The 21,232-nt window shown below is 35.8% G+C and overlaps 2 protein-coding genes across 3 annotated transcripts in view; one reads left to right on the top strand and one right to left on the bottom strand.

The window, feature by feature from the left end:
* The window catches only part of LOC116178750, a 27,996-nt gene extending 7,621 nt beyond the window's left edge, over window positions 1–20,375 (bottom strand). Inside the window, exons 1-4 of one of the 2 annotated variants that reach the window (XM_031498335.1) lie at window positions 19,982–20,375; window positions 17,773–17,792; window positions 9,669–10,229; window positions 5,111–5,230 (exon numbers count right to left, since the gene is read on the bottom strand). In XM_031498335.1, coding sequence (XP_031354195.1) covers window positions 5,111–5,230; window positions 9,669–9,996 — 448 coding nt within the window. In that variant the 5' untranslated portion in view covers window positions 9,997–10,229; window positions 17,773–17,792; window positions 19,982–20,375. The remainder of the gene's footprint in view (window positions 1–5,110; window positions 5,231–9,668; window positions 10,230–17,772; window positions 17,793–19,981) is intronic. The other variant, XM_031498334.1, reaches the window with a different exon arrangement.
* The window catches only part of LOC116178749 (histone-binding protein N1/N2-like), a 33,478-nt gene that overhangs the window by 7,976 nt on the left and 4,270 nt on the right, over window positions 1–21,232 (top strand). The window contains exon 2 of the mRNA XM_031498332.1: window positions 20,375–21,232. Within this exon, the coding sequence (XP_031354192.1) occupies window positions 20,375–21,232 (858 nt within the window). The remainder of the gene's footprint in view (window positions 1–20,374) is intronic.

Raw genomic sequence — 21,232 nt, 5'->3', positions numbered from 1 at the left:
GAAAATTTATTGGGGCAATGACCTCGGATAACCTTGAAAATGTAATTTGATATCACAACAAAACGGAGTAAACGACAGACGTACGGTCTTAATATTTTAGGAGAGCCAATGACCGCGGATGTCCTTGAGAATCTAATTTGATAACAAAAAAGTGAGGCCAATGTCCTCGGGTGAGGGTGACCTTGAACATTTATGGGGGCAATGACCTCTGATGACATTGGAAATGCAATTTGATGTCCCAAAAATGGGGCCAATAGCCTCCGACGACCTTGAAAATTAATGAGATCAACGACCTCGAATGACCTTAACATTAATGGGGTCAATGTCCTCGAATGACCTTCAAAATTAATGGAACCAATGATCTCGGATGACCTATTTAATGGAGTCAATAAGCTCGGATGACCTTGAAAATTAAATGGAGTCAATGATCTCGGATGACCTTGAACATTAATGGGGTCAATGGTCTCGGATGAAAATTGAGGTCAACGCCCACGTGGCACGTGACTTTTACCTTGACCTAATTTCCAAGGTCACCGAGCACGTGTCACTCAACTCTCACCTTGACCCAATTCCCAAGGTCACAGCCATGTCACCTTGACCTCCTTTCCAAGGTCACCACCAGGTAGCGAGCGACCTTGAAGTGAGCCAGGAACCCCTCTGCTACACTACTGGTTCGTCATATGACTAATGGGCAAAAAAATTGGGTAAATCGGTTATGAAGAATCGCTGGAAAATATTTTCAAGTTCAAGTTCAATGACCAACAGAGGGCGTAACTGCCATCTTAAATTTTAAAATTGCATTTTCTATAAATTTTGCATAAGAAACTTACCAATTTTTTTTCACATTTTTAAAGAGAACCAGTTTAACATTTTCGTAAAAACAAAAACTTGGTTATTTCAAAAACAAAGATGGTGTGGGGCGTTCAATTGTTTTTGCAATAACCTGCTTTAACTTCTTAACGGTTTGACCGATTTTAACAAATTTGGTATGGTTGAAAAGAGTATTCCTTGTTAATTTAGTTGAATCCTTCTCCGCCAGGAGACTAGTTTTATTTATTTTTATTTATTTATTTATTTATTTATTTATTGTCCCTCTTGTTCAAGTCCCTCAACAGGCTTACGCCCAATTACAGAGTGACCCGCATAATGCTTTTTACAGGTGCCCCTGCAGAAGGTCAGTTGTTCTATACTACTGCGGTATTTACCCTACGAGTTAGGAAAACTGCAGGAAAACCTAATTCGGAGTAGCCGGCAGAATGCTCGAAACTGATCTAAGGAAATTCCTCTGCCACAGATGAAAAATTCACCTCAAACCAGGTTCGAACACCCGACCATGGAATGATATGACTTTTTCTTTTTCTTTATAAAAAAGTAGCCAAATAATACCCAAAGAGGCCCGTGAAAACCGTTTTTCAAAATCTCGTTCCTAACCTCAAATATTGGGAAAATGAGATTCATTAATTAATTGTGTGGTCATACTGCGCAATGCCAAATTTCTTATTTATGGAGATATTTCTTTGAAATTTTAACAACAGATGCTTCTAGTAAAGGCAAACATTTCGCACATGGTAAAAATTATGTGGGCATGCGCAGTGACTGCACAGACTGCTCATAGCCAACTTTCTTATGTATGGTAATATTTCTTTGAAACTTTATTTTACTTATTTAACTCCTCTCTTTCTCTGGACGTGGACTTCAATATGCAGATTCGACATTTTGTGAGCTTTCGATGACCATGCATCGTTTCAATACTTGTGTTACGCGGCAATACCCGCGAGTGGGTTTTTGGAACATTTTTTGAATTTGTAATGTTTTCTAAAATGCCGATTTCTAACCAAGAAGCATTTAATATGCTGGCGATATATTTTGAGTATTTTCAAAATGCGACCATCGCTGCTCGCATCTTCTATATATTTGCGTTATCCGAATCGACCAGGAACCATCTCCGCCAGCATATTAAATGCGTAAACACAGCCGAATAATTTACAAATTACGGCTGTTATTATTTTATAATGCATCGTGTTTCATTTGTTTAACTGTCCAAGTCCTACCTAAAAGTGTAGGGTGCTTTTCTTTCGCGCCATCGACAAATACTGGAAATACATACGTCAAATAAGATACAATTTAAGCATTTTTATTAATTAATTAATTAATCTCATTTTCCCACTATTTGAGGTTAGGAACGAGATTTTGAAAAACGGTTTTCACTGGCCTCTTTGGGCGTTATTTGGCTACGTTTTCATAAAGAAAACCAAAAAGTCATATCATTCCATTTGATTTTTTTAATTTTTTTAGGATTTTGGATCATAGTGTCAAAACTAGCCCCCTGGCGGTTTTTACGAAAATGATAGATAAACTGGTTCTCTTTAAAAATGTTTAGTTTCTTATGCAAAATTTATAGAAAATGCAATTTTAAAATTTAAGATGGCAGTTACGCCCTCTGTTGGTCATTTTTAGAACTTGAAAATATTTTCCAGCGATTCTTCATGACCGATTTACCCAATAATTTTTTTTTACCCCTAAGTCATATGACGAACGGTTCTCGAGATATGGCCGAGGAACAGTTTTATTGGGTCACCCGGGACATATATCGTCATGGCTTAACAATAATTAAGGATCAAAAGTCATGAAGCATCAAGGGTATGAATGCATGTCAATTTCATTAAAGATCAAAGATGATCATGGATTAAAGTTTCCCCGCGAATACGAAAATTATCAAGGGTCAAGATCCGCCAAAAATTAAGGATCATTGATTGATAAAAGATCAAGGATCATAAGGCATTGCTGATCATGTATACTATCATCAACAATAATCGTAGATCCAATTTGACCATGAATCCAGTAGTCAAGTGACATACTATCAAAAATCAAGTATTCAAAGATTAAGGATCGTTCTGAAAAATAAATAGTTAAAGGATCTTGATAATCAAAGAGCCGCAATAATCACATTATGAGGAAATGTACAAGAAAAAGGATTATTAAGAATCTAATGTCGCTTAACTTTATCGGACGGTTCTCTTAATATCAGCTTCTTTTTGAGATACTGGGAGGAGTTATTGCCCTTCGAGCACGAGCAAGCCCATATATCTGGTGGCCTGTTTCGTCCTCTTATCAACGGACGATACCGGAGCTGGTTTTTCATGCTACCGTTAAATCTATCGGACAGTTAACTTACGCGGGTACAAATGTATTCACGTGGAAGGTTATCTATTTATCAGATAAGTTAAACTGAAACATCAAAACCGGTCCTAAGTCAATTATCATAATAATTACCATCATCATGTATATCAAAGATTATTAATTAAGCGAGAATGAAGGACTGCCGAGAATGGATTAATCAAGGATTGAGGGATATCAAGAACCATGAGCCATTAATGATTCTCAAAGATAGGAAAGCAACAAAATATTAAGGGTTTTTAAGAATCCAAATTCGTCATGAATCCAATAATAAAAACATAATCAAGAATCAAAAAATGGTTAATAATAATTAGTGGTTGATGAATGTCGAAAATTAAGAAGAAAAGAATGACGTTTATGAAGAATCAGCATCGAAAGTCATTGTCTTGACCCAAACCTCAAAACGAAGGATACTCATGTATCAACGTTCATTGTTAATCGGCTAATCAAGGATGAAGTAAGGATAATTAAGAATCGAGGACCGTCAAAAAAGAGGATTAAAAAACTTCAGATTGTCAAGGACCTTTAAACAACAATCGTCAAGTGTCAAGGGCCAAATGACACTAAGGAACATGGAATCATGGAGGAACAAGTACTATCAAGCAGCAAGGATGAGAATCAAGGACCAAAGATGATCAAGAATTAAAAATCATCATGGATCAAATTGGTTATTAATCAAGTAAACAATAACGTAATATTATGGATAATCAAGTGATATTAAATATCAAGGATTAGAAATAAAGATTAAAGGTAAAAGAATGAAAGTTAAGAATTAAAGACTAAGATCAAAAATAAAGATCAAAGATAAACATCAAACATAAAGATCAAAGACAACGATCAAAGATAAAGATCAAAGATTACAATAAGGATTAAAGATTCAGCATCAAAGGTATTCAAAAAGAATCATTAATTAAGGATTACGAAAAAAGGATAATCGAGGAATAAAGATGATCATAAAAAATTACTAACATCAAGATTCAAAATCGTGGAAAGCTCGCCGTGAATCAAGGATAAAGAATGATCGATAATCAATAATCGTCAAAGGTTGATAATGCTGAATGATTGAAGATTGGTGGGGGTTATCGACAAAAGATGTAATAAAGAAATCGTCAAAATCAAGTAGGTATCAAATGGAACACTTATCATCAAATACCAATGATTATCGACGTTCAAGGATAATCAATGGTAAAAGGTCAAATTATTATGAATCAAAAAGCATGACAGATTAGGGATCTTAAAAAATTAACAATAAATAAGGTTCCACGAGATTTATGGATAAATGATCATCAAGGATCTTCAAAGATCGATGATCAATACCCGTAAATCAAGTTCGTCATTAATCAAGTAATTCGTTGTTAATCAAGGAATCAAAAATGAATGATTATTAAGAGGGAGACCCGTCAAAAAGTAATGGTCGTAAGGATGAAGGATAAAAGATCGTTAAGCTTCACGGATCTTTACGAAATCAAACTCATCATAAAACAAATATTGTAGTAAATGAAGTAATCATGGATGAAACATGATCAAAAGTCTCAGACTTAAGGATCAAGCAATAAGGAGCTTCAAGGGCAAAGAATGAAGTGTCATTAGGAACAAAGAATCATCGGCGATCAAGAATAATCACGGATGAAGCCTTATCCAGAAATAAGGGCTTTGAGAGTGCGAATCAATAGAGATTAATAGCAGTTTCTTAGGTAGGATCCATCCTAATTTATTAATTTTTTTAAAAAGATGCACTGGTTTCAATCGAACTGCTGTCTCAAGTGTAATTTGGTATTGGATAATCTGTTATTGTTTTAAACAAGTTGTATGGAATGGGCGCCATTTTAATTTTGTGTTTCACGGATTTACGCAATGAATTTTTAATCTTTTCATTTGCGATCCGTTAGAAAGATAATTAACATTAAAAATTAAGTCCGAGCGCAATACTTACTGTGCTGCCAGCCCGTTCTGGGATCGTAGTCCTTAACACCCTCGATCCCGTCAGCCAAATAATTCACACACTGCTGTACTACTGGAAATCCAACCTGTTGTAAAAGGAGGATGTCTTCGGCTGAAATGAAAGGAAATCGTTACGGTTCGTTGACTAACTTTGTAAGATGTACTCAATACTAACAAAGTTACCCATGCAATTCCTCTTAATCTAGAACACCCTGTATATTCTTTCCGTTTAAATTAATATTTTTTATTTTTAAAATGTTCGTAACTTTCAAATCCTTCTCCTGCCAAGAAATTCTTGTATCAGGATTAGGAAAATGGAAAAAGCAGAAAACTTTGTTGACAGGGCCACTTTCACAAATTTCTCATTCAATATTATTGTATCAGGATCACAGGCTGCAAAATTTGTTTCCAGACTTCTTCTCACCGATTGTTTTCCCGGCTGTCTCTGAAAAATTTCTTTTCTTTTGATACAAATTTTTCTTTGACCAGGATCACAGTAACGAAAAAAGTATTTCCATATGTCCCTTATTCTAATTTCTCATTAAAAGATTCGCGTTCTCCTGATACTATTTCTAAGCAAACAGTTTTGAATTAACCTACGGAAGCTTTAATCCAGGCCCCATATCTTTTAACAGAAACGCAAAAAAAGCATTGAAGTTTTCCAGAATCCAAATTTCTCTGTGTCTCGGGGTCACAAAAACGGAAGAAGTTGCAAAATTTGTTGTCAGAATCCTTCTCACTTATTCTATTCTCTTGATAAAAAATTGTCATTACAAAATGTTTGTATCGGGAAGAACGTATAAAATTTACTGCCCGAGTCGCACGAGTTGTCATTCTAGTTACAATTTGCTCATTAAAATTTCTTGTTCTCCTGATACAAATTTATCGTTAAGAAATTGAAGTATCTGGATCACCTAAACGCAGGTGTGATATCCTTATCACTTATTCACTTTCATTAAAAAATTCGAGTATCAGACTCACAGAAACAGAAGGTGTAAAATTCTTCTTATGGACCTTGTTCCCCAAATGCCAAATACAAATTACTCATTAAAAGGTTCTTGTTATCCTGATCCAAATTCCTCATTAAAAATTGTATCAGCATAACAGAAAACAGAAGAAGGTATAACATTTACTGCCAAATCATTTCTCATTTATTATATTCTCTTAATACAATTTTTAAGTTATGTTTCATGAAAGATACAACTTTGCGTACGTTCTTACGGACGTCTGATGGTTTGAAATCTCAGCACTCAGACGTGGGGTGGGCGAAAAGAAAAAAAAAGGTCGAATACGTTTCCGTTTCTGCGCGAATGCATCCCAACTTGGTTTTTTTACATTTTAATTATAGGTGCTTCTCATAAAGGTGGATCTAGTAAACGTACTATAAAGTGAATTTGCGCATGTGCAGAACTAACGTTATTACGCATGAAGTGATTTTCATGAAATTTTGTTATGTCCTTGAGATTAAAAGCAAATTAAATATAAGTATGTCGGTTCGGTAAGTACATTTGAAAAATACACCTGAACCAATCGTTAGTGCGACGGTTGATTACTTGTTTTTAAGAACGTAGTGTCAGGACCACAGAAATGCAAGAAGGTGTAAATTTGTTTTCAACTCCGTAGTACCTATACTTTGCCGGTACAATGGTCTTTTTACGATATGTGTATTAGGATCACAGAAACAGAAGATTCCGCAAATTTTATTTTTAGATCTCGTTTAAATATTAGTATGTTCTCATTAAGGATCATTGTAGCAGGGTTCAAGAAACGGAAGACGGTATAAAATTGATTTTCAGACTCCTTCCCACTAATTATATTCTCCTGATACACTTAGAAATGTATCAGAATTACACATAGGTACGTAAAAAAGTATAAAACTTATTGTTACTCCCCATATTTATTTGATTCCCCTGATACAAGTTTTCTATTCTTGTTCTTTTGTTACGAATTATGTTCTCCTGATACAAATTTCTCGTGATGGACCAGATTCACAGAAACGTATGCAACAATTAAATAGTTTTGTCAAACTCTGTCGCGAATTACGTTTCTTTGATACAAATTTCTTATGATGATTCTCATGATCATAAAAAGGGAAGAAACTTAATTGTAAACAAATCAACTTCTCACAATCAAATTGTCTTGATACCAATTCTGGTATCAGGATCACAGAATATATTAGCCAGACATTTTCTCACTTTATGTTCTCCTGATACAAATGTCTCATTAAAAATTGTTATATGGGCATCACAGAAACGAAAGAAGGTATAAATATGTTTTCACAGTCCTTGTCACACATTATGTTTTACTGATATAGATTTCGTATTAAAATATTCTTGTTCTCCTGATAGAAATTTCAGATTACGGAATTTTTCATCTGCTTCTCAGAAACATAAAAGATCTACGATTTTTAGGTCGATTTCTCACGAAATGTATTCTCCAGATGCAGTGGAAGTGGTGTTTCCTTAAATACGGGAGACGACGAAAAAACGAGGCTGCTGCTTTCGTAAGGGTAAAAGTAAAAGGTACATTTTTTACGCTAAAGTACGGGCAGTCAGCCCTATTTGTTTAAGACGCAGTTCGTAATTTTTCATAATAAATCTGTGCAGGAGCAAGCTCACCAAAGTTTCGAGTTGAAAAAGGAAGCAGTGTAGTACAGCGAGGTTTTTTGTTAAGGTTCTCTTATTAAAAGTTTCCACCGTCCTAACAGCCACTGTACATATGTTCATATTCATCAAGCCAGTTTCTCACCTAATTCTGTTATAAACCAAAATCAAGTTGTCAGCGTTTGTGTGAGTGTAGTGCGCCTCGCAAACCTTGCACGGCCAGCTTATTTGGATTATTAAAAATTTCTTATTTTATTTTTTGCCCGCCTGCGTGCGGGGTAATATGTTCAATCCGAGGTTCAATCATTGTAAGCTTTTCTTTCTTTCAGGAGTTTTCTTTAATTTTGGCGCATTGTTGTTCGGAATAAATGTTTGTCATTGTCAATAAATTAATTGTGTGTTTATTCGAATCCAAAGTGCGATCCAGTTAGAGTTTTCATCGCAGATTTGTTTTTCTATTCGCGCTAAGATTTATTTCAAGTGTTGACAAGTTCTGTAATAATTTAATTCTTTGACGTATATTACGATTCATATATACAGAGGTCCGCAAACGCGTCCTTATCGATCCACAGGGTGTTTCCCGATTTTTTAAGTTTTTTTATATCTCCTGAAAATACAAGATACAATTTTCAAATTCGAACTGTTAAAAACTATAAAAACAAGTGACTTCAAATAACGTCAATCTACTGAACTATTTTACAAATTTTAGTTTCATTTAGCCAATTACAGAAAATTGATTTTTATTTTTTTCTCGATAACTGTCGCAGATACTAAAAAAATACGAGACGAAAAAGTTTCTAAAAAAATCAGTTTCTTATTTTACAATTGACCAGCGGCGCGCCGAAAAAAGTTCAGGGGTAATAAATGGAACTTGATCCCTGAAAAAAAAACATCACCCTGTACATTCTTACTACAATTAAAGACTTAAAAAATTGCGAAACGGTAAATCTGTAGATCGGTAACGAACGGTTTGCGGACCCGTGTTTATATGAACATTAAATAAGTCGAAGAATTATATCCCCTTCTGTATGTACCTCGGTATGTACATAATGTTTAGGAACACTCTGCATACGCCTGATACATTCAAATTAAAGATTGGTGGAGCAGGATCACAGCAAAAAGCAAAAAAGATAACATTTATTCCCACGCTTTTTATTTATATACTGCCCTCATACAAGTTTCTCCTTAAACTATTTTTGTTCTCCTAATACAAATTTTTCATGTTAGATCAGAATAACAGGAATGGAAAATTCTTGTATCAGGATCACAGAACCACTTCATTGCCAGGTACCTTATAACTTACTATATCTTCACGATGTACATTTTTCATAAAGAAATTCTTTTATCAGGATGACGGAAACGGAAGGTGGTAAATGTTAATATATTTGCAGGTAACGTTTCTAATGAGGATCACATAAACGGAAATGTATCATTGAATCCTAAGTTTATCCTATTGCTTACTTCTAATTTTAAAAGTGTTGCAATTTATTCTTTGGAATTAATTTAATGTCTGATTCAGGAACAGTAAGCTTTTTCCTTTATTGCTTCCTATTTTTCATAAACAAATTAGCACCATACGAGGTAAGTAATACTACAGGAAGAAAGCTAAGTTACAATAATTTCGGGCTGCTCCTCTATACACATCAGTATAGTGACCATGATCAACGACGTCATATAAATTATCGAAAACAACGTGTCAAAATTGAAATGAAATGTAGAAAATGTTGTTTGTGTTCGCAAAATTTTGTTGTTGAATACGCACAATTAATTCATTATCAGAGGTTTTATGGAGGTTATTTAACCGAAATGGTAAGCAATTAGGATTTTGTATTTTCCGAAGTGAGTTTCAGCTAGAAAAATAACTCAGGGTCTCTCTTTCCAATATTAGTCTGGTAGTGTGTTTTAAAGCAAGTAAGATTTGAGAAGTGCCATTGTAATCTGACATACCTGTTAAACTAAGACACAAAGTCCATATCCCCCCATGCATAGGAACTAAAAAAGCGACGGTCATTTCTCGCTCGTCGTTGGTCAACAGCTTCGCCACCTTACCATCCAAGTACCATTGCATATGCATTGTGTAATTATTGAGAGCTTCAAGTTCCTCCCTATTCCACGTGACCTCCTCCCAGTGGTCGGTCATAATGGAACCGCACAGCATCGCGGTCGCGCACGTCGTAAGCACAAGCGTGCCCAACAGAAAGAAAACGCTCGGATGCACGCTGCAATTCCATCCCGATTCATCTTCGGTTCCACCCTCACTATTGGCGGTCTCCATTAATCCGTCGTTGTCGACGATCAGGAGATCGTATTCTTGATCGCGCTTCAGTTTGCCGATCTTTTTAACCACTCGAAAAGTTTCGTGTATTCGGGCCGCCTTGCGATTTTACCCCGAGCATAACTGAAACTACTTCACCGATTGCGATAATATCTCGGCACCGGAGCCCCATGTGGCTCTCGTCGTCATTTCACTCTGGCACGTAGCAGCCATCATTATCCGCTCGTCGATTTCTGTAACAAAAAAAAAGTGACAGTCAATGATAACGGCTTTCCACGTTTATCCATACCGCAATGTTGTATTTCGCAATTTAGGTCACAGGGATTTATTTCGGGGGTTGAGAAGAACGTTAGCGTAACTTAATCGTGTTTTCTCCTTTAGTGGGTTATTAAATCTTCCCTTAAAAGTGTTATCTCGTTGGAACTGTTTGTAAGGGGAGCATTTTTAGGTTGTGTAAATGCACAGGCTACAAAATAAACTTAACTGCTGTAATGTTTAAACCGAAACAAATATTTCTTGAATAAGGGGTGACTTTTCCAATTCCTTGGACGCCAGTGCTAAAATCGCATGTGCCGTTTGGGGATGAGTTCTTTAAGCCCTTCAGCGGTGCGCTTTCCTGCTTCAAGTGGGGTTTTCAATGAAATTGTAATTAGTAGTCTCTAACCGCAGATTTGTAAATTTCAACGGTCGTGAGATTTTGACTGGCCCTAGCGTACGCGTAATTGGTTGATCTAAACGAATCAGATTAATTTGTGATTAAGAATGGTTTATCACCATCTTGTGGGCGTTTGGATAGATTATAACCATGAGAGGGAAAGGAGATTTTTGGGCATTTGGTGTTGGGCCACCAGATAGCGAAGTGCGTGGTCCAAGATAATAGTATTTTTATCGATCACTAAGCGTAAGGCATTCGGTTTGGAGCTGTAGAAGAGCTCAACCCTAATGAGGATCACGGAATTTAAATTTTTTTCGGCCATTTTATTCTTCAACGTGAAACTAAGTTCGATTATTGTGAACGTTAAGTGTAGATAAATTTCTCCGCGAACAAACCAGATGGGGTCGAACGTCTTATTTAGAACTTATGGAAAAAATATGAGGGAGCGTTTTTTCACCATATCAATAAACAAGTACAAATTGCGCACAACCCTTGTGCAGGTAAAGCGCATTTTTTCTAAACACCCTTACGAAATTTCTTCCATAAATAAGAAAGTTGGCACTGGGCATGCGCAAAACGAAATATTGAAACTGGCGTTAAATTTGGTTTTATTCCAAGTGGCTATGTATCAAATTTTATTTAAATGCCCGATGGTTATATTTCTTCCAAACGTCCCAATCGCCCTTTGAAGGTACTTTCCTTTGACAATTCACTCTTAAGATATAAGGAATTATAACCGATCACAAGGGATCGAGGAGGAAGACTATGGTTAGTATAAATGAATTCCTTTCGTTGAGACCTTTCATCAGAGTACCATGAAGGATAAAACTAGTCCCACCCCCCTCCTTCCCTCTCTACCCCGTTCTTTGATAAGAGGACAGAAAGCAGGGCAGTTGTTTGTAGAAAACTGTTCCTTGCGTTGAAACCTTTAATTAGAATATAATGAGAGATACCATTAATTTTGAACCCCCCCCCCCCCTCAGGTCACGTCGCTCACTGATCTCGAAAAAGAGTCGCACGGGAAAGTTATAGTTTGTACAAACCAATTTATTTTGATGAGACCTTTCATTGGAATACCATGAAGGGTAGAACATGTGTCCTCCCCATTTTCTAAAGTTTAACTTGGAACCACTAAAGACATGCGTATGCAAAATATGAGACCAATTGGTTGTCTCTCTCTCAGGAAATAATTCGCAGGGGGGGGGGCTTTTAGACAGCGACATTTGATGGCCGTCTAGCACACCTTCAAGGTATAGGCTATCTACTGCAAAAAATTCGAAGACTCTAGGACCATTCCCTTAGAAGTAGTTCAAAATGGTAGAAGTCGGTCCGGACGGACGGACGGACAAAACGCAAACAATAGCACATTTTTTTTTAATTCTTAAAAAATGCGATAAATAGCGTATATACCACAGGACTAAAGTGCGTTCTATAATCCCTCGGTTGCACCATTTAAATCATTTAAACTTAATGCAAAGTTCGTATTAGTATAATTAAGCAAAATTCAAAATCAATTTATTTGCGTGGCGGTTTTACACATCGGGAACCTTTGCATTTAACGGCATACGGTAAAGATTTTAAGGACAATTAATTTGTTGATATTCCGCGCAACAAAACCTAGTAATAAATTGGGCAAAGACAGAAAAAGGGCAGTAGTTTGTAGAAAACTGTTCCTTTCGTTGAGACCTTTAATTAGAATACAATAAGAGATAAAATTAATTGTTAACCCCCCCCCCCCCCCCCGGCCTCGTCGCTCACTGATCTCGAAAAAGAGTCGCACGGGAAAGTTATAGTTTGTACAAATCAATGTATTTCGATGAGACCTTTCAACAGAATACCATGAAGGATAGAACAGACCCCCCCCCCCCCCCATTTTCTAAAGTTTAACTTGGCACCACTAAAGGTATGCGTATGCAAAATCTGAGACCAATTGGTTGTATGTAAAAGTTATGCACGTTTTACTTTCAAAAACAGCATCTCAGGAAATAATTCGTGGGGGAGGGGGGGCCTTTTAGACAGCGAAATTTGATGGCCGTCTGGCACACCTTCAAGGTATAGGCTACCTACTGCAAAAAATTCCAGGACTCTAGGACCATTCTCCTAGAAGTGGTTCAAAACAGTAGAAGTGGGACGGACGGACGGACAAAACGCAAACAATAGCACATTCTTTTTAATTCTTAAAAAATGCGCAAAAAATTAGGATGACAGTTTTAATTAGTGACAATTTTTCTTTTTCGGAAGTTAGTGTTCGGAACAATTTAAGGCAGTTGGAAAAATGTGGTAATTCATCAGCAGATAATAAACATAGTTCAATACCCTTGAAATCACGTCAGGCGCGTCAATTTCCAAGAGAATCCTGAAGGCTACGACAGAGTCATCCTTTAGATGCACGTTCTATTATCATTGATCAATGTAGAAAGTACCCTCTCTACATGAAGGGCCGTATGCAGTTTGCATTATACGAAAATCGTTCCCAAAAAATAATGGGTTCAACTGTGTTAGCCATAAGGTGTATTTTTGTCTAAAAATGATCATCTATTTTTACTGTTGTTGAAATTGAAATAAGGGTAGTTAGAAAAGAACGTGACCACGAATTAGGGTTGTTTTAACTTGAATCTATTTTTCGCGCATTTTTTAAGAAATAAAAAATGTGGTATTTGCGTTTTGTCCGTCCCTCCGTCACGATCCACTTCTACTACTTTTAGGGAAAACGTCGTAAAGTCCTGCAATTTTTTCCAATAAGTAGCCTATACCATAGACCAAATACGTCTATGCCTTTAGCCTACCTTGACGGCCATAAAATGTCGCTGTCTTAAGCGTGGTCGGTAGTTCTCAGAGGAAACTTAAATCCGATCATGTTGGTTGAATTCGAGGACAACGCTATATCAGAATTGTTTAATTTGTTGATTTTATTATAAGGTTATGTTGCGTTGGTTAAATAAGGATAAAGGTTTATCTCATGTTTTTCTCCGGTCGTACATAAGAAGTGTTTTACCGTTTACGAAGAAGTTGATTCGGACTGTTGTTGTGCATACCTGTTAATAGGAGTATTTTCCACCATCAAAGAGCCAATACTATAATGGTAATTGCAACGAAATCAGTGTCGTCTAAATCGAAGCTTGAGTGCTAGAATTACAGGTGAGTAAAACGGCAAAATAAAACTGATTAGCAAATTAACAGGTCTGGGAAATAATAATAAAACTAAAAAGCAAAACTCTCGGTGAAATGAAATCAAAACGGAAAATAAATTAAAAGGACTACTGGTTTTCGAATCGGGGTATGGAGTATGGTTCTGGTTTCTGGTGGGTAGGAGGTACAGGAAAAATCTCCCTGGAAATCTTGACAATCACACTTTCATAAGGAGAACCACAAAAGAAGTGGAGAAATGATAAAGGATTTAAATTGAAAGGATGGGGACAACGGCGACATCTAACGGAGGAATTTTATAACACATACTACAGGATGTTTCTAAATAATATTTCTACGTTATCACTTTTATATTCTCTTACAAACCCTTTGAAAAGTTTTTTCGACAACTCTTATTACGGGTATTAGGAATCGTTCTAGAAAGCTTTTTGAAAACCTATTTAGATTATCTTCCAAAAATGTTATTTACAACTTCCTTACAAGACACTCTAGAAAAAGAGAAAAAGTTTAGGAGAAATCTTCTCTTAGGAGGCCTTATAAATCTGAGAAGTCTCTCAAATGATTCTTAGGAATATTTCTGGAGCAGTCTCTTTGAGAAACTTTTCACGCAGTTTCTTTCGAATGTTTATCTTATTATCGGTCTATTTAAAGAGTGACAATGACCTAGAAATAACTTTTATGACAATCCTGTACTTTTGAGAATGCGAAATTGTCTAAGAATCGAAAGGTCCAAGAAGAGAAATACAAAAATTGTCAAATTCCAATAAGAGTAATAAGTATTGGAAACACATTGAAACGAAGGTTGTTAAATGTGCGTGCACGATAAAAGGAAAACATGAGTGCGATTACAAATTAATTATTAAAATTTCGATACAAAACAAATCAAATCAAATTCTTACCGTGTCAACCGAAGTCCCCCCCCCCCATAGCTTGCCGATGCAACAATATATTTATTCAGGTGAAGGTTGGAAGATTCAGGTTTCCAGGACAAATCGAACTATATATACACCCTTACATGTAAATAATTATATTATTGACTGGCACCCTTTTATTATTAGCCTGCGGCACTTATAAATTAGCCTAACATTCGAGGTCGTTTTATTTTTGATTACCCACCCCATCCAATTTTTATACGTCTGCTTTATAAAGGTTAGTGTTATACGAAATTCCGTGTTATTTGGTTATAATTAGAAGATGTTACCTGTTGCTATTACACTAAACGGAAATGATTATCTGATCTTTCAGGAACGAAAGGGGAATAATTAGCCATTAACGCTTTACATTCTGCGTTTTAGCGCTTTTATTACTCATTCATTAATGGGAAACAGGAGGTGAAATGGTTTTGAAAGTTAGTCCATTGTTTCGTAAGATGAAAGTAGCTATAGTGTCAACTTTGGCCGACCGTATTTCTGTGTTATAAGCGAAAATGTATTGTAACGTAAATTTAATTGCATAATTTATTTATTTACAATATGTAATAAGTCTTGAAGTGAATTAATTAACAGTTAAAACGTTATTTATCACTCACATATGCAGAATTTCTAACAGCGCGAACTATTTATTACTTCGGCGTCGAAATTGAAACTGTCCTGAAACGCAATTCGATTTCTATATATAGCAAACTCGGGTGTTCTGGAGTGCTGCCGAATGTTCTAGAACAAAACACGCCATGTTTCCCGGAAAGATTGCGTCACATCCGTCTTAGTTCTTTATCGCCGTTGGCTAATCTTTCATGGGGATTCGATGTCTATCGGAATTTCTGGAATATTCGCTACAGTACAGTAAACCTTCTCTTACAACCTCGAGTTTTCAAGACAATACCTGCGTTTTTCTTTCCAGAGGTTCCAAGCTAAGGTGCGTACGCTCCTAAGCACTTGTATAATTCGCATACATCGAATTTATTCGTGAAAAGTCGCATATTAAGTAAATTATATCGCGCTAGGTCAGATATTACGTGCACTTTAAGCTAAAATCATAGCAAAGAAAACATAGCAAACCAGACACTTATATGGAGAAATTGAGAAGCATATAAACAATAATTGTAGCTAGGGGGAAACAACTTTGAATTTTTGGTGTACACCCCTCTGAATTCATTTGAATTAACGTGAATTAATTAGAATTAATTAAATTAATTAGAATTTATGTGAATTAACGTTAATTAATTTGAATTTACGTGAATTTGAATTAACGAGAATTAAAGTGAATTAAGTTGGATTAGCGTGAATTTTTTTTCGTTAAGGCTTGACTGCTATGGTCATTTGCCTTTATTTCTTAACTAATTACTGTAACTATTTGCCTTTAGATTCTTTTTATTAGTCCCGTTATTTTTAGATATTTCATTAATGTTTCCATTGCACGCTTCTCGTCAAGAACTTAATTTGAATTTACGTGAATTACCTTGAATTAACGTGAATTAATTTGAATTTACGTGAATTAATTTGAATGAAAATGAATTAATTTGAATTAACGTGAATTAACATTAATTTGCGTGAATTATTTTGAATTAACGTGAATTTATTTGAGTTAACGCGAATTCATTTGATTTAAAGTGAATTAATTTGAATTTACGTGAATTAACATTCATTTACGTAAATTATTTTGATTTAACGTGAATTCATTTGAATTAACATGAATGAATTTAAATTTACTGAATTTGAATTAAAGTGAATTAATTTCAATTAGCGTGAGTTAATTTGAATTCGCGTGAATTAATTTGATTTAATGTGAATTCATTTGAATTTACGTGAATTTTAATTAACGTGAATTAATTTGAATTAGCGTGAATTAATTTGAATGTACGCCAATTACCTTGATTTAACGTTAATTAACATTAATTTAAGTGAATTATTTTGAATTAACAAGAATTCATTTGAATTAGCGTGAATTCATTTTATTTAAGGTGATTTTTTTTATATAGCGTCGGCTACTGTGGCCATTAGCTATTTGGTAAGTATTACATACTATTTACATACTATTTCTATATTTCTTTTAATCTTACGTGAATTACCTTGAATTAACGTGAATTAACATTCATTTACGTAAATTATTTTGATTTAACACGAATTCATTTGAATTAACAAGAATGAATTTAAATTTACTGAATTTGAATTAAAGTGAATTAATTTCAATTAGCGTGAGTTAATTTGAATTCGCGTGAATTAATTTGATTTAATGTGAATTCATTTGAATTTACGTGAATTTTAATTAACGTGAATTAATTTCAATTAGCGAGAATTAATTTGAATGTACGCCAATTACCTTGAATTAACGTTAATTAACATTAATTTACGTAAATTATTTTGAATTAACAAGAATTCATTTGAATTAGCGTGAATTCATTTTATTTAAGGTGATATTTTTTTTATATAGCGTCGGCTACTGTGGCCATTAGCTATTTGGTAAGTACTATTTACATACTATTTCTATATTTCTTTTAATTTTACGTGAATTACTTTGAATTAACGTGAATTAACATTCATTTACGTAAATTATTTTGATTTAACGTGAATTCATTTGAATTAACATGAATGAATTTAATTTTACTGAATTTGAATTAAAGTGAATTAGCGTGAGTTAATTTGAATTCGCGTGAATTAATTTGATTTAATGTGAATTCATTTGAATTTACGTGAATTTGAATTAACGTGAATTAATTGGAATTAGCGTGAATTAATCTGAATGTACGCGAATTACCGTGAATTAATTTGAATTAAAGTGCATTAATCTTAATTGACGTGAATTACCTTGAATTAACGTTAATTAACATTAATTTACATGAATTATTTTGAATTAACAAGAATTCATTTGAATTAGCGTGAATTCATTATATTTAAGGTGAATTAATTTGAATTTACATGAATATGAATCTATTTGAATTAACGTGAATTAATTTGAATGTACGCGAATGATTGCCTGAATTAACGTGAATTAATTTGACTTACAATTAATGAAACTGAGAGTATCAAAAAACTTACCTTGCACGGTAGAAATTACTCTGTAAGAAAAAGCAAAAGCTATAGATACGGTGCGATAAACTTAATGTAAAAGCAAAAATTAAACGGTATGAATGCTTTGTTTTGCATGAAGATTTTCGTAGGTCTCTAGGAAAATTCTTGGGAAAATTTCTAGATACTAGGAAGATTTCAAAGAATCCAACATGAATTTCTAGCGTGGGTTCGAAGATTTGATTGTTCTAAGGCTGTTTTCGCAAATGTTTTTTTGAATACGATGTATAGACTAGGGTTGTATGTATTGAGGGTTTTAATCGTGTTAAAAATGGATTTCCTGGCTGACGCGATAAGTAATAAGCGAGGTAATAAGTTTCACGTCCATTTTTGAGTGACAGTAAATTGAGAATGTCAGTAATATTCTTCAATTATAGGTTCTTAAGGATCAGTATGCATGAAAATGTTGTGTATGTACAACGTGTTTTGAAAGTTTCGTTTTTTCATTTATTTGCTGCAAATTTATGAAAAAAGTATCACTATCAAAAAAGTAGTTATACAAAAAACTATTACACCATTCTTTTGAAGAGAACGAATCATATTTTTTATACAAATCAAGACAATGTTTACATTACCTCAAATTCTTTGAGAACGATGATTTTCCTATAATACAAGCTTTGTAAGGCCCTTAATGTAGAGATGGTACTTTGTAAATTGATCAATGATAATGGAACGTGGATCTAAAGGATGACTCTGCTGTCAAACAATAATTCCGCTTCCAATGCTTTTTCCAACTTCCAACTGCGCCACTGCTCCGAGAAGGGAAAAATTTCACCCTAATTAGCGCATTTTTTGGAATTAAATAAAATGTGCTATTGTTTGTGTTTTGTCCGTCCGTCCGTCCGGACCCACTTCTACCGTTTTGAACTACTTCTAGGGGAATGGTCATAGAGTCCTGGAATTTTTTGCAGTAGGTAGCCTATACCTTAAAGGTGTGCCAGACGGTCATCAAATTTCGCTGTCTAAACGCCCCCCCCCCCACGAATTATTTCCTGAGATGCTGTTTTGGAAAGTAAAACGTGTATAACTTACATACGACAACCAATTGGTCTCAGATTTTGCATACGCATGCCTTTAGTGGTGCCAAGTTAAACTTTAGAAAAGGGGGGGGGGGGGTATACACATGTTCTACCCTCCATGGTATTCTAATGAAAGGTCTCATCGAAATGAATTGGTTTGTACAAACTATAACTTTCCCTTGCGACTCTTTTTCGAGATTAGTGAGCGACGGGGCCTGAGGGCGGTGGGGGGTGGGGAGAGGGTTTAAAAATTAATTTTATCTCATTGTATTCTAATTAAAGGTCTCAACGAAAAGAACAGTTTTCTACAAACGTCTGCCCTTCTTTTTGTCCTCTTATCAAAGTACGAAGTAGAGGGCGAAGGGGGGCGAGGGACTGGAACTAGTTTTATTCTTCATGGTACTCTAATGAAAGGTATCAACGAAAGGAATTAATTTATACTAACCATAGTCTTCCTCCTCGATCCCTTGTCGTGATCGGTTATAATTCCTTATATCTTAAGAGTCAATTGTCAAAGGAAAGTACCTACAAAGGGCGATTGGGACGTTTGGAAGAAATATAACTAATATAACTTCTTCGAAAGTATGTAAAAATATACAGGGTGTTTCATTTTACAGATGATATTTTGTTGAATATCGATGCTCAATTATTCATCCGAAAATTAGCCCTACAGTGTGGGTTGAAACACATCGAGGGGAGCCCAGTTTTACTTTTTCTTAAAAGTTCTATCGGGACTATCAGGTCTTAAGTTTTCCCATCTCTAATGGATAATAAATAATAATCCATTACACGTGTCAAAGGTCACGCTCCAAAGCTACTACGGAATTTCCATTATGAAATTCTCTGGATTTCGTCGTTTAAAATTTTCATCCCGCAATTAAGTTTACCATAAAGCTCAAGATCTTTAGAGGGTGCTTAATATAAATGCGATTGCTACTTGTGGGAATAATAACGAAGGGCTGTTGTTTACGGCCATTTCATGTTAATAACGCCACCCTGGGGCTTTAAGTGTTTGTCCCGAATTCAATTACGATTCTATGAATGCGATGACCACTTTGTTCTATACACGAAACGAGCGGAAACTTGGACAGTCCTTCTCAATTACGTATTCTGTACGCAATTTCGTTTCAAAAGCCGACATCGCATTACATCATTCTTACCTTAGGTTAATGCGCCAATTTTTGAAAAGCACGAAAAACCGGCACTTGCGTTAAAACTTAGGCACTACAAAATAGCAACTATAAAGCACAGGCACAACGAGATTTAATTGACTCAACGGTTAATACTAATTTCGCTACATTATTATCAATGCAAAGCTCGGTAGACTATTCTTTGCCAAATTTCCGTGAGCACGTTTCGTGTTTTTTTCATTCTCGAGTCATCGCCAACGTTAATTCATCCCCCAACTGCAGCGTCACGACTACTGATTTAACGCGTTGCGTACTTTCTACCCGGCCGGCGTCGATATGGTGTCGCGACGCATGTCCCTTCCCCATTGTCCTTTCGTAACCTGTGAAACTGAATTGTTTAGTTATGTCGAATTTTTTTTGCAGATGGCAGATGTGGCGGTCGAATCCGAAATTAAGGATCCTAAAGAATTGGTAAAGTTAGCTACGAAAGCGGAACACATCCACGATTACAATGCGGCTGCGACCGCCTACAGTAAAGCGATTGAAATAATAGTGGCCGAGCATGGCGACAAACACGATTCGCTAGGCGAAATTTATCTCGCCTACGGGAAAACCCTGCTGGAAATATCGCGAGATGAAGCCGAACCTTTGGGAGATGCAGTTCAACGTGAATATAGTTCCGAGTCCGACGCCGAGGAGGCCAATGGTGCGCAAGACAAAGTTGAAGAAGTTGAAAAGCCGCCAGCCGAAAATGACGAGAAGCCCGATGAAAAGACGAGCGAGGAGAACAAAGAGGAGGTGAAGGGCGACGATGGCGACGGCGAACCCACAAACGGCTCTAACGACGAGGAGCCGACCGACTTACAGCTGGCATGGGAAGTCCTGGAAATCGCCAAGTTGATATTCGAACAGCGCGACGCCGCCGGTCGCCGAGGCCTGTCGGAAACCTTAATAGTTCTGGGCGAAGTCTCTTTGGAGAGCGAAAACTTCGAAAGCGCCGTGGCCGACATGAAAGCCGGCTTAGAAATCCAAAAGGAAATTTGTAAACCGAACGATAGAACTCTAGCCGAGACCTATTACAAACTGGGAACGGCACTCTCGACCAATAACCAAATCGAGGAAGCAATCCAGAGTTACACGACATCCTTGGAAGTATTAAATAAGCGCCTGGCCAAGCTGAAACAGGACGAAGAAAAGCAGAAGGACGAGATAAAGGACATCGAAGACCTGATCCCCGATATTCTCGAGAAAATTTCCGACATGAAAAACTTCAAAGAGGAG

The sequence above is a fragment of the Photinus pyralis genome, unplaced genomic scaffold (assembly GCF_008802855.1).
Source record: "Photinus pyralis isolate 1611_PpyrPB1 unplaced genomic scaffold, Ppyr1.3 Ppyr1.4_LG8, whole genome shotgun sequence".
In the NCBI taxonomy this organism is placed as follows: domain Eukaryota; kingdom Metazoa; phylum Arthropoda; class Insecta; order Coleoptera; family Lampyridae; genus Photinus; species Photinus pyralis.
This window is presented reverse-complemented; position numbering and strand designations above follow the sequence as displayed.